The sequence below is a fragment of the Gobius niger genome (assembly GCF_951799975.1).
Source record: "Gobius niger genome assembly, chromosome: 21".
In the NCBI taxonomy this organism is placed as follows: domain Eukaryota; kingdom Metazoa; phylum Chordata; class Actinopteri; order Gobiiformes; family Gobiidae; genus Gobius; species Gobius niger.
Window position 1 is genome coordinate 18,538,884 of NC_136872.1, and position 13,760 is coordinate 18,552,643.

The 13,760-nt window shown below is 40.9% G+C and overlaps 1 protein-coding gene across 8 annotated transcripts in view; it reads left to right on the forward strand.

Moving 5' to 3' along the window:
• Nucleotides 1-13,760, forward strand: part of LOC306980501 (phosphatidylinositol-binding clathrin assembly protein) — a 215,025-nt gene that overhangs the window by 107,298 nt on the left and 93,967 nt on the right. For all 8 annotated transcript variants that reach the window (XM_079579921.1, XM_079579917.1, XM_079579920.1 and 5 more), the window contains exons 3-6: nucleotides 1,178-1,253; nucleotides 4,302-4,404; nucleotides 8,551-8,644; nucleotides 11,462-11,573. In XM_079579921.1, coding sequence (XP_079436047.1) covers nucleotides 1,178-1,253; nucleotides 4,302-4,404; nucleotides 8,551-8,644; nucleotides 11,462-11,573 — 385 coding nt within the window. The remainder of the gene's footprint in view (nucleotides 1-1,177; nucleotides 1,254-4,301; nucleotides 4,405-8,550; nucleotides 8,645-11,461; nucleotides 11,574-13,760) is intronic.

The following is a 13,760-nucleotide window of genomic DNA, read 5'->3' on the forward strand; positions in this document are numbered from 1 at the left end:
AGTCATCAAAGCAAAAGGTGGCCATTTTGAAGAATTTATTTAAACTTTTTTTCGTTTAAAACATAATTCCATGTGAGTTTGTTCATAAGTGAGTGCCTTCAGTGAGAATCTACAATGGTCTTGAAATAGAAGAAAAACAAGACATGTCAAAGTGTTTGACCGGTACTGTATCGCTACCAATATTGTTAAAAAAAAGTTCAGATTGTATTAGGGCTGAACGATATGGACACAATTTCATCTCGATGTCGATACGATATGATATAACTACGGGTTCGGTGAAAACCAAGCATTTTTCAGAAAAATAAAAATTAAAAAACAAAAGAGTGCAGTTTTATTGATGAAAATCTATATTGTTTATATTTTGTTTTTTGATTGTAATGTTTTGACTGGTCATAACTCGATATCAATGCGATAACGATATACCTTTCAGCCCTAGATTGTGTATAGTTTTTAGAACCAGCATGGAAACCAGAGCACTGCCTTTAGTCTCCTCTGAAACGGTGCAGCGCCTCCTGGGTTTATCCCCGTTTCAGAGCGTGGTGTCCTGCACTGGTCAACTCGTCCACCTCCTCCATCCTCCTCCTCCTGTGCTTTGACATGCTATTTGTTGATATCAGAATTATTGCAGATGTCACAGATTTCCCAAGTATTGATATCAACACATACTTACATACCAAGTCCCCAATAGTAATACAGTAATACAGCGGCTCACTGTGCTGTGGCTAATGCTAATGCTATCACTCAAAGCTTCATCACTTGCTCAAAGGCTCTGGCAAAGCTAAAATCTCTAATACTCCCAAACAAGGGATTTGCGTTTCCTCTGTAATGCCTTCATTTAGCCTTTAGAGCGAATTTTTTTCCACAATCAAGCAGAAAAGTGACTTCCAGCACACACCGACGTGGTTTATTTAGCATAATTAGCCATATGCTCTTGGACTTGGCCTTTTTTCCTGCCTCACTATTGTTTTTATCCACACCACTTGGTATCGGACTTGTACTTGGCATCGGCAGCTACCCTGATATTGACAATATACTGTACTCTATTTTATAATCTTCTCTTTCCAAACCACATTTTTGACACTATCTTGTATGCGACGAATTGCCCTTGTGCTCTTTGTATCCTTGTATTCTCTCACTGTGGCTGAATCCTAGATTGAACGTTTTGTTTTCCCCACAGCGTTTCATCCAGTACCTGGCCTCCAGAAACACTCTCTTCAACCTCAACAACTTCCTGGACAAAGGAGCCCTGCAAGGTAGCTTTATCATTTCATATTTCTATGCGCACAAAATCAATAGAAAACTCCATTGCTTTTAAACCCAGACAATACAATGAAGACATCTCCGGCTAAATTTAGCCGCTGTGGGAACGTAAGGACCACTTAGTGTTGTTTTTCTTAGTGTTTTTTTCGGCTCTATTGCTTTCAAGTATTTACTGTATTTCCGATCCCTCAGAAATACATCCATTATATATAAATAAATATCATCCATTAAGGTTCTTATTACTCGTACGTAACGGCCCACTCCTTCATTTTGAAAAAAACTATATTGCAAAACTGTACCATTAAAAAAATAAACTTAAAGCAGTACTAAGTAACTCTTCCCCCTAGAGGTCATAAGCGCAACTGCAGGTGTAGTAGCAAGTTACGATTTTTTTAACGTATTAATGGTCTTGGAGAGTAAATACGACGCTGACAGGAAAGGCGAAAGGAGAGAGGGTTGCTGTGCATCCAATTATACAATGGAAATATTTGTTTTCACTCAAACTTGGCTGTAAATACTGTTTAAAGTGACGTTAGCCCCCAGTTAGCTTTGCCCGTTAGCATGTTAGCTTCTTCTTCGTGATTTCATTAGTGTGTATTGCTTTCTCCGGACCGGTGGCAGTCAAGTTGCAAACCTGGTTTTCTGGCCAGAGACACCAGGGGGAGATGAAAGATGCTCCAGTCATCCCATAAACACTTGTATTACCCCCACAGGGACTACGGAAAGGATTTATTAAGGTAAACACGTTACTTAGTACTGCTTTAAATATATTTAGTAGGGGCGACATGGATCTTTGGGGTCGGACACCAATATGAATGGGGTTGGCATGACCGATAGCCGATGTGTAGGCCAATATTTTGAGTAATTAAATGTTTTTTTTTAATCTCAATAAGCCTATAGTTTCAATCATAGAAATATATATGAAAAAAAAATCTAATCAGGTGAAAAAAGACACAAAGATAAACCGCTATAAAGAAAAATGCAATAGATTGTTTTGTTTCATCCATGTAATGCTTGTGCTAGCGCTAAACCTGCATAAATGTTAACCTCTTAACCCCCGCCTCAACCGAGCGCATTTTCTCCCTGTCCCCAGCTTCACCCAAATCCATAAGGTCACAGCCTATAGGCCAGAGTAATGCCTCATTTGAAAGCTAAGACCTACAAATCTCCTCTAAATGGATCTTTTTCCTCGGGTTGTGCTCACCTTTTTGGATCTAAATTTAAAATGAAAAAAAAAGAAGTGAAACACAAGTTGAAAAAAAACAGAAATGGATGAGAATTTTTCTGCCCTTTTGTAGTTAAAGGAAGTTTCTTCTTCTTCTTCTCTTTTTTTTATTTGAGCAGCTGAGTATTCAGCAGATGACATGACAAAACAAGCAAACAGACTAACAGGTAAGATGCCCAAAAGGAGTAGGCAGAAGCAAGGTGCTTGTACACGCCTACCCCCTTCCAAATTGACATAGTTAAAGGTAAACAATTACAGTTTCACCTCAAACAAATGATACAAATGCAGAAGAAATTAAATGGAAGGAAAAGGAATAAATTAATTATTCATCTGCTTTTTGGTTCTGTATGGCAAATATTTTAGTATAGGTATCGAAAAAAGTATCGTTAAAGTACCAGTATCGGTCCAGTATATCAAATTTAACAGTACTCAGCTCTAGGTGGGACACAAAACTGTCTTCTTTATTTTTACCCATAGATAAAATATAATATGATATGATATGATATGATATGATATGATATGATATGATAAAGATGAGTGGGTCCCATTCAGCCCCATTCATTGAAAAAGGTCCAGAGTCCTGTGTAAAATTGAATGGCCTCTCTGGTCTCCTCCTAAGCGGCCTGTTCCTTAAAAGGGCAAAAGGGCGGGAAGCCCTGCACTCGAGGAGCGGGTGGAGCCTCCACAGAGCTCCAGAGATTGATTGATACTGAAAATATACTATTTCAGATATACTGAAAATGTTCAAAACTAGCGTGGTTAAAATTATTTCACCTACCCCAGGGTGGTCACATGGGTCAGAGTGATTTTAAGATAAAGAAAAACTTTTTAGAGCCAGGCTTTTAAGCCGTTCTTGGGACGTGTGAAGTCCAGTAGAACCAATGCTCCCAAGTGTCTCTTGGTGTTGCCTCTGCCCACCAGGGGGCGGTGTTACAGCAATATCAGCTCCCCACCATAAGGACCATACAGACCATAGACTGTATATATAATGGACAGCTTCTGCTCACTCCTCCCCTTTTACCATAAAGAACACGGTCGTGGGGGAAATCATGGCGGATTTACAGACTCCCCCTCCCCAGCTCTGACGAAGCATGTTCCTAAAAAGGGCAGAAGGGCGGGATCTTCACTGTAGACTTGGCCCTTGCATGACGTGTAGCTCGCGCTGCTCCAATGCTAACAGTCCGACCCTCTTTGAGTACGAGATTTCTAAAATTCTTCTTACGAAAACCAGCCTGGTTTCTTTAATTGTGACTAACCCAGTGTTATCACAGGAGGAATATCTAGCCTAGTCTAGTGTGTAAAAAACAGACACCAGGCGTTAAAGTTGTTTTAAACGTGTCTAAAGTCCAATGCTTTTCAATCGGGGACTAGCGGCGATATGGAGGTACTACAGCAATGGCAGCTTCTAGTGTTGTGGGCATAAAGCAGAGCAGCCAGCGGCCATTAATACAGACGCGTGATCCTCGCCCATTGCTTTTGTCAAACCAAAAATTCAGCTCTGTGCTCAAACTGTGTTCATGTCATTGATTTGTTAGAATGACGTAAAAGTAAACTAAAAATGAAAGCTTGTTTTGCTGTATTTGTAACACCGACCAGTCCAGTCTCACTCGGTCCTGCCCTTTCCTGACATACTAGACATCATTTCAATTGATAAAAAGTGAAATATCAATGCCGAGCTGCCTAAAACGCGTGATAAATCCGCTCCATCTTTGTAACCTTTACTGGCGTATTTTTAGAAGCATTTCTTGTTCGGTTAAATGCGTCTTCCCCCCCCCCCCTCCACTTGACTCACCTCTGTCTCACTCTTTCCTCCCAGGTTACGACATGTCCACTTTCATCCGCCGTTACAGCCGCTACCTGAACGAGAAGGCCATGTCCTACAGGCTGGTGGCGGTGGACTTCACAAAGATGAAGAGAGGGTAGGACTTTTACGTGTCAAACTGGGAGCGAGACATAAACACACACACACACACACACACACACACGGGCCACCGCTTTTGGCACCGGAGCGGGAGACGGTTTCACTCCGAAATGTCTTATTCTGAGTGCAGTTCACAGCCCTCCCCCGAGTGCAGCGTCTACAGCGCAGAGATGAAAGTGTCGTTGCCAATACACCAGGGATTTTATTAGAGTCTACTGCAGGTTAGGAGAGGTTCGGAAGATTGAAAAGTGAGAAAGTGTAGGCTCAAAAAAATATAGTTTTGTAAGTAAATACTTTCACGGGGCTGATTTGAAGGATTACATAATGATCAGACAACTTAAGGTCACATGGCTGCGATTTGTTAGTACATTTTAGTGGACATTGATTCCATTGATTGAAATTCTTCCTGCAAAACTGATACAAGAATCCTGTGCATTTCAGAGCATGTTTGTAGATAGAAGTCTGGACTAGTTCAGCACTTGTTTGCTTCTAAACTTGTGGGTGGGAAATGTTTTCAGTGGGTCGTGAACCTTTCCCTGCAAACATTTCTTTCAATATTGATTTAATGAGTAAAGTAGCACCACTATTATCAGGTCGTTTTCTTCTCGATTTCAGATTTTTAGGCTTATATAATCCGTATTCATACCGGCTCTTATTTTGTTACAACTCAATCTGTCTTCATTTTGAACTGATTTACCATCAGTAACTTTTATTTGTTGTCCATCTGTATGGACAACAAAGGATCTGTATCAGATATTTTAGCCATCCCAAAGATATGATTTATTGTACCTCTACCACAATGGAGCACTAATTTTTTGTATTTTCTGGAGGTATTTTTCAAACCCGGAAGACACAACGCTTCGATTCAGTTAACTCCGCCCCCTCTCTCCGCTCATACAACTTTTGCAGTAGTAGAAATATAAATACACAGCAAAAAGTGTTAAAGTTACTTCACGATGCAGTTAGTGACCGCTCTGGTCCTCGTTGTTTACGTTATGGGACTCACGTTGGTTGTGGAAGTTAATCCACTTTGGTTCTGGTGAAGGTTCACCAAACATCCATCAGGAGACGGTCACAGAAAAACAATATTTTGGCTGATACTTTGCCGAATCCCGGAGTGGCCTCGTCCTCGTAGCCAAACACGCTTTTCTCCTTGACATTATCGCTAGGTAAGAAAAAAGGCGTGTCCAGAGTTGGTTAGAAAGAGCTCCTTCTTCACAGCTTCCATTGCAAACATGACGTCTGTTCAGACGCTCTTGAACAACGTGATGCCGGGAGAGGTTTGTTAACGGTGCAGTTATGCCTCCATGTCCAGGTCGTTGTCAAGGCTGGTGCGACTTATACTCCGGAGCGACGGATAGTCCGGAAAGTACGGTACTTGTACAGTATACCGAAGTAAATTGAGTTTCATTGAGTTTACCCTCCATCTGTACACTTGTATAATTTTAATTGCAACTCGTGTGGTATGAAGGATATGTACTTTTAGAACAAGGGATTACTGAGATTTCGAAGTTAGTTTCAGTGGTGTTAAGTGGTCCTCAACATATCCTTCCTCAATATATAGAATTTCAGATTTTGTTATGGTGACAAGCCTAATAACGGGGGCAGTATATCAGTTAGTGGTCAGTGTTTTTCCCTGTGCTAGATCCTCGGAAACCAGAATAAAGTAATTTAGTTGATATTTCTTCTTGATAGCCATTTGATTTGACCGCCCACGCTCCTGTTCCCGCTCTGCCACCTGATCCACTTGACATTAAAAAGCTTCGAAATGCATAATCTCCCCCCCAAAAAAAAACATCCAGAAACTTTCCCCCCCACCTCCCACAGTGGAAGTGCATATGAAAACTTGTCCTTTTGTCTGATTGTCTGGAGGAGCTCATTGTAAATGCATTGCTGACTCTTCAACCCGGCTGGTGCTCCTGCAAAAAAAAAGAAAAAAAGGTCATTTCATTCCTGTTTTTTATTGTTGGGGAAAGACGCTTTTTAAATTCACAGGGTCCAGCTGTTTGTGGGACGCCACCGATCCTTTTGTCATGTTGATTTCCTCCGGGCTCATTATGCGTCAGTTCTGGCTCTGCGTATCGGCAAATATTTTTAGCATTTCTGACAAAACTTTGCCCGTGCTAAATTGCCTCAGCGTCTTTCCTATAATTTCCCTCGTTCTCATTTACATCCTCATTCGGATACGCATAAGACTCGGCACAATCGAAAATGAAATGAATGGTCACGGTTTTATCAAATCGGAAAGGCTGGAATCATTAGATAGTATAATGTCCTGTGCTGAGAACTTAATATCCTGTCTCCATGGGGTCTGATTATGTCGAGGAGTTGAAACCTAAGCTCTGAAATGTATGTTTTTCTTGTATTTGTTTATATTCCAGGCTTCTCTCAACGTTCAAAGCCTTTTAATGAGTTTAAACAAGGCACTCACCAAAAGCATCTACATACAGTATCGTCAGTCGTTTTTTCAGTCACTGCGAGATTAATTACCGGCAAATTCTGTTTGAACGGTCACAATTAGCAAATCTCAAAGCCTGCAGTTAATTGGTAAAGCGATGTCCTCTGCAGAGCATGAAGTATCTTCTACCCCTGTATTTTTCACCTCTACAAACATGCAGAGGTTGATGTTTCGTGATGCATTCTGCAACTTTTTTATGCAGGAAAAAAAAAAGTTGATATTTGTGTGTATTTGACCTTTTAGTGGCGTTATGGGTGCAACATGGCACCTTTGGTTTCCCTCACAGTGGCCTTTATCACGCTCCAGAATCTATTTTTTGGGGGGGTTTCTGGAACGTTTCTGGTACAAACCCCTAAAAACATTTGCTCCTGGAGTGTCATAAAGGCCACCGTCAGGGAAAACAAAGGTGCCATGCTGCACCCATAACGCCACTGAGTCACTAAAAGGTCAAATGTGCGCAAATATTAAGATATTTTTTCACCTAAAAAGTTGCATAATGCACCTTTTAAAGGGACTATACGGAGTTTAAAAATGTTAAAACTAAGTATTTTTCTCCCCCTTCATGTTCCAGCCATGTCCTAATGTGTAGAATGAGCTCTGACCTGTTCACCACAACTGCCTCTAAAATCCTGCACTGTCACTCAAAAAGGTGTTAATTCGGGTCCGCAGTGCCGTCATACTTAATATAGAAGCTGCAGTTACGCTTAAGACCTGAGGTGGCAGTAGTGAGTATAAAATTAAACAATGTGCATCTAGCCCCTTTAATGAGTTTAAACAAGGCACTCACCAAACGCATCTACATACAGTATCGTCAGTCGTTTTTTCAGTCACTGCGAGATTAATTACCGGCAAATTCTGTCACAATTAGCAAATCTCAAAGCCTGCAGTTAATTGGTAAAGCGATGTCCTCTGCAGAGCATGAAATATCTTCTACCCCTGTATTTTTCACCTCTACAAACATTCGGAGGCGGTCGACGTACTCGATGTTTCTTGAAATTACTTAAAGGTGCACTATGTCCGTTTGAATGTGGAAAAAAGAGACTAGATGTAATTTGGTCATTTTTATGCTCACTACTGCCACCTCAGGTCTTGGGCGTAACTGCACCTTCTATATTAAGCTCATGCATGACAGCACTTTAGACCAAAATAACAACTTTTTGAGTGACAGTGCAGGATTTTAGAGGCAGTTGTGAACAGGTCTGAGCTCATACTACACATCAGGACATTGCTGTGACATGTAGGGTGAGGAAAATACTTAGTTTTAATATTTTTAGGACCTTTAAAGGTGCATTATGCAACTTTTTAGGTGAAAAAAATCTTAATATTTGCGCGCATTTGATCTTATAGTGACTCAGTGGCGTTTTGGGTGCAGCATGGCATCTTTGTTTTCCCTGACGGTGGCTTTTATGACACTCCAGGAGCAAATGTTTTTAGGTGTTCGTTCTAGAAACCAATTGATTCTAGCTTTTAAATTTGAGTAAAGCCAAACTGGAGGAAATGTGCTCAGGTTCAGAGGTAAATTTACTTTGTCCCTGACCCCCTCGGCAAACATTTAATCACTGGTTCATATTTCAAGCCTTTATGGAACAGTTGAACTACAGCAGAAATGTACACAGTGTATTCACAGATCAAACCAGCTGTGCTTTCTTTGTTTGTTTATGTACTTTCTCTTTTGTCTCGGAGCAGAATCGATGGCGTGATGCGGACCATGACCACAGAGAAGCTAATTAAGACGTTACCCATCATTCAGAATCAGCTGGACGCGCTGTTGGATTTCCAGGTACCTGTCAGGAGGAGACATACCCCCCCACCCCCACCCCCTTCAAATCAAAAAAGAGAAAAATCCAAGCACTGCATTCACCGCTTCGAGCTCTCCACTGTTTAAAAAAACTGCAGAGTGAACAGAAAAAAAAAGAAGGAAAGGCAGGGATCGGGGTGGAGAGAGCTGCAGAAAACGGTCGGGCGCCTTGTGGTTTGGGGGCGAGGCAGACCGGTTAAAAATGAATGAGCGGGAGTTTCGCGTTGGCGTGTTGTGGAGGTTTCTGCGCTTCCTGGAAAGATCAAGTTCAGTGAAAAGTAGTTATTGGTGCAAAGAAGAGCCAGAGAGATGGAGCAGGCGTCCAAAAACAGGAGGAAAAGAAGGAAATATCGCTGTATTTTTCTAAGACATGTGACTGATGACTCAAACCACTGCTCAGAGTGACATTAGTTTTCTATTAAAGCTCTTTATTTCTGACACTTTTAACCTTGCACTGGGTAATCTTTTTTCGGGGGGGGGGGGGGGGGGGGTTATTATTCGACAAAACATCCAAGAGCATTTAATGCACTCTGCGACCTGAAAAATAATCTCGAATGGGGATCCAAATATAGAAATCAATTCGACAGTTCCTTGTCACGATGTGCGCTCCGCGTCGAGAAAAACATCTTTTAGAGAGAGGGAACATGTAGTCGCTGAACATTTTTTCATTCCTGGCTCGGTGCAATTTTGTTAGCACTCGTCACATTTGGGGGTTTATTACGAGAAGACATGCTGCCATTTTGCATTTTTCGTGCTCTCCTTCTATATATTTAAAGTAGAAATTTGTTCGGGGGGAGAAAATGACCTCAAAGCACTGGGCTTTCTAATTGTAAAGCATTTTATCGAAGTGTAGAATCTCCTCTTTGCTCCAGGAAAGTTGTGCAACACTCTCGTAAACTCAAATAGAAATGTGTTGGAGATAATTAGGAATGATTTTCGGGCCACAAATCTAAACTATTCCAATAAACAAATCAGATACAGTCTTTAAAGCTGCATTATGCAACTTTTTAAGCCAAAAAAAAGTTGGTATTTGTGTGCGTTCGACCTTGTAGTGACCCAGTGGATATGTGAGTGATCAGCATAACGCCTTTACTTTCAATCACAGTGGTCTCTACAACGCTCCAGGATCAATTGTTTTGTAGGTTTTCAGGTGAGAGGCTCCGTCAGCAGAGAAAACCTTCCAAACAGTTGATCCTGGAGTGTCCTAGAGAGACTATAGTGTTCATGCTGAGCACTCATACAGCTGCCGGGTCACTGCAAGGTCAAATACACACAGAGATAAACTTTTTCACAAAGAAGTTGCATAATACAGCTTTAAAGTGCATGGTACAGGTTTTAATGCTTTTGAAAATATGACTTATTTAGAAGGATACCATCAGTTGTATAATTATCAGTTATTTCAGAGAAGCAGCAATTTTAATGAAGAGATGATAAAAGTTATTTTTATAAAATTTTGCTGCTGACAGGAAGTGACAGATAAAAGTAAAGTTCTGTAGTAGTTTGACTCATTCATTTCCAGTGTTGGGGGTAACGTACAACAAAAGTCATGAGTTACAAAAATATATTACTTTTTTCAGTAACTCAGGAATATAAAATATTTCTTAAAGGGGCTAGATGCAGCTTTGCTATTTTATACTCACTACTGCCACCTCAGGTCATATATGTAACTGCACCTTCTATATTAAGCTCGTGCATGACGGCAATTCGAACACCTTTTTGAGTGACAGTGCAGGATTTTAGAGGCAGTTGTGGTGAACTGGTCTGGGCTCATTCTACACATTAGGACATGGCTGGAACATGTAGGGGGAGGGAAATACAGAATTTTAACATTTTTAAACTGTATAGTCCCTTTAAACAAAATACCGGAATATATTAGTCATTACAATTCAAGTAACTCGAGTTACAAGTGCATTTAAATGTATGAACAAAAAAAGCCAAACAACCCCCAAATAACGAACACTGCAGTTAAGTTTAGCTAACGTCGACAAAACAAAGAGAATGGGGGAAAGAGAAGGAAAAGGAAATCTTTGACTGCAGTTTTATTCGGTGGCATTATCACTATTTTCGGTTTATATTTTGCCAAAAGTGACTCAAATGTGACTCAAAGTAGTGTAACTCAGCTACATTTTAATACACTACATTCTAAAATACAATACAAGCATATTTCATTTTTATAGCTGTAACTACTAATACAGAATATATTGCAATTTTAAAGTAACTTGCCCAACACTTCTCATTTCCCATTGACTTGACATGGTCGGCACGGCAACAGTTTAAAATTGTTTACCCTCTTCTATGTCACTTCCTGTCGGTGTCCAATAAGGAAGTGAAACTACAAACATCACAAAAATGGCCAAACTGGGTACAATCTTTAGCAAAATCTTACATATAATCATGTTAACTATGTTTTCGCAAAAAATGTGTCTAATATGCACTTTAAAATACTGTCCAATCAAAACAGCGGTGCAAAATCCAGCTGCTTCTTTTGTAGTGTGACGTTATTGGTTGTCATTTGAGGATACTTCAAGGCGATATTTCACCACGAGCTAAGAAAATAAATCTGTTTCCTCATTATACTTTGCTGTACTCACCCCAAATGTGTACAGATTGCTTTCAACATGCTCATAATTTCATCATTTGGCACTCGAAGAGAAATGTGACTTGAGACATGACTCATTTCGCCAAGACTGTTATAAAAGTGTGCTTATTGAGCTTATGTAGAAATGCAGGAGGGCCTATGTGTAATTCATGGATGTAAAAATGTTACTTTCAGTGTCTAATCGTGAGTGTCGTTTTCAGGCCAACCCAAACGAGCTGACCAACGGAGTGATCAACTCGGCCTTCATGCTCCTGTTCAAAGACTCCATCCGGCTGTTCGCGGCCTACAACGAAGGAGTCATCAACCTGTTGGGTAAATATTGACTCTCCCGCTCTCTAAAAATACTATAAAGTCTTGAAGGGATGGTATTACGCATAATCAAGTTTTTAGTTACAGTGTTGTTCCCGTTGGAGCTGTGTCTCGGTGACCAGGCCTGGGCGGCATTGACATAAATGAATATCTCAGTATTGTTGGGGACTTTCTCGCAAACGATATTGATGAAACAATATTTTGGCAAAACATCAGAGTTATTAAAAAATGTGCTGCACTAATTTTTGTGATAAATATAAGTGTTTTCTGGAGGTATTTTTCAAACCTGGAAGACACGACGCTTGGATTCAGTTAACTCCGCCCCCTTATAAGGAGTTGACATCTGCAACACAACTTCATAAATGGCTAACACATGCTAACACGTGTTTTGATTGACTCACAGCTCTCCATCGGCTGTTTTTATTGTGGGACTCGCGCTGGTTATAAAAGTTTAGCCACTTTGATTCTGGCCAAGGTTCACCAAGGATAAGTGACAGTCACAGGCAAACATTATTTTGGCGGACAGTCGCCGAATCCCGGAGAGAAATTCCAACTTCTGGCGAGTGGCCTCTTCTTTAGGAAGGTTGAATCAAGTCTGTCCTCTCGCAGCCAAGCGCAATTTTCTCCGTGACATTATCGTTAGGTAAGAAAAAAGAACAGTTGTGTCCAGAGAAGGTTAGAAAGAGCTCCTTCTTCACAACTTTCAGTGCAAACATGACATCTGTTGGGGGGTGCATTTGTGCGTTGGTGCAGCGTGGACGGGTCAGGCACTTCCTTTTTTCTTTCTTTCTTTCTTTCTTTCTTTCTTTCTTTCTTTCTTTCTTTCTTTCTTTCTTTCTTTCTTTCTTACGACAGAAATAATGAAAACGCTGTTTTACAAGAGGGCGGAGCAGCTGCTCAGAGAGCAGGATTCAGGAGGATTGCTAAGAACTGCGTGAATGACGCCAAAAAACACTCTGGGGGTGTTTATGTCAAGGAAATATCATAACAACATGGTTAAAAGCACCAAAACGTACATTTTGCATGACATAGGTCCTTTAACAATCTTTCCACTTTTTTGTTTTAATCATTTTTTCCCACATTTTTGTCAAAATTTCCCCCCTATTTTTCTTACATTTTTTCAACTCTACCCACCTATTTTTTCTCCAATTTCTACACATTTCTTCCCACTGTTTCCCACATTTCCCCCCCACATTTCTTGACATTGGAGATTAAGTCGACATTTGCATATCTTCCAAACAGCTATTTCCATATTATCTTGTAGACGATATAGTATTGCCACCTCGACCGGAGCAGCTCATGTAAACCTGCTCCTCTTTCCCCAATCCTCCTCCTGAGGCCCTACGTATCCAGGAAATATGTCGAGAAAACAAGCTATAAAACACTAAAAATAAATACGTTTTCCAATAGTCGCCCAAATGTCTATCCCTGCTCTCTTCCCCATCACTGCAGCCATCGAGACTTTCAATTAAAGCCCCAAAACTGTCCCAAAATATCCCATTTATAAAGCAGCCTGTCCTCCAGGTCGCTCCCAGGTCAGTGTACAGTATATTGTGTAGCGCTGCCTCCATCTCCAGCCTTTGTGTGGACACAGAGTGAGAAGGAAGGGGAAGAGAGGAGTGTACCATTCATGGCGCTTGTTTTGATTCGCCCCTGACAGTTCTATGGAGCCGGGAACAGCAGTGATCACATATGTGCACACGGGCTGCCTCTGAAACGCGCCGCAGGAGGACGAGGCCTGTCATGTCGAAAACCAGCGCTCGAATCAGCCGTCGAACACCGATCCTGACAGCTTATGTAGATCCGCCGTATTTTCGCACGTTTTCATATCATCGTGTCTGTCAATGCGGAGATGGGAGCAGGAAATCTGATTGAAAAGTATCTGGCGTATTAGCTGTTTCAGTGCAAGTTTAGGGGGTTGTAATGAGTTTACCCACTGATGAAAAGCTTTGCGGTTCAATCCCAGGTAACATTTGAACAAGATGATAGACCAGTGGGCAAGGAAAGCGATTCTCTTTGGTCCTCATGACGGGAGACTTGCATTGCTGTGATACTGCCCCCTAGTGGTTTGGGGCAACTCCAGAAGATTCAGTAGTACATGAACTCTAATGGTGACTTTACACGTGTTAAAAACAACTTAAAAGCCTGGCTCTAAAGACATTTATTGTTTCAAAAAATACAGTTTATTCC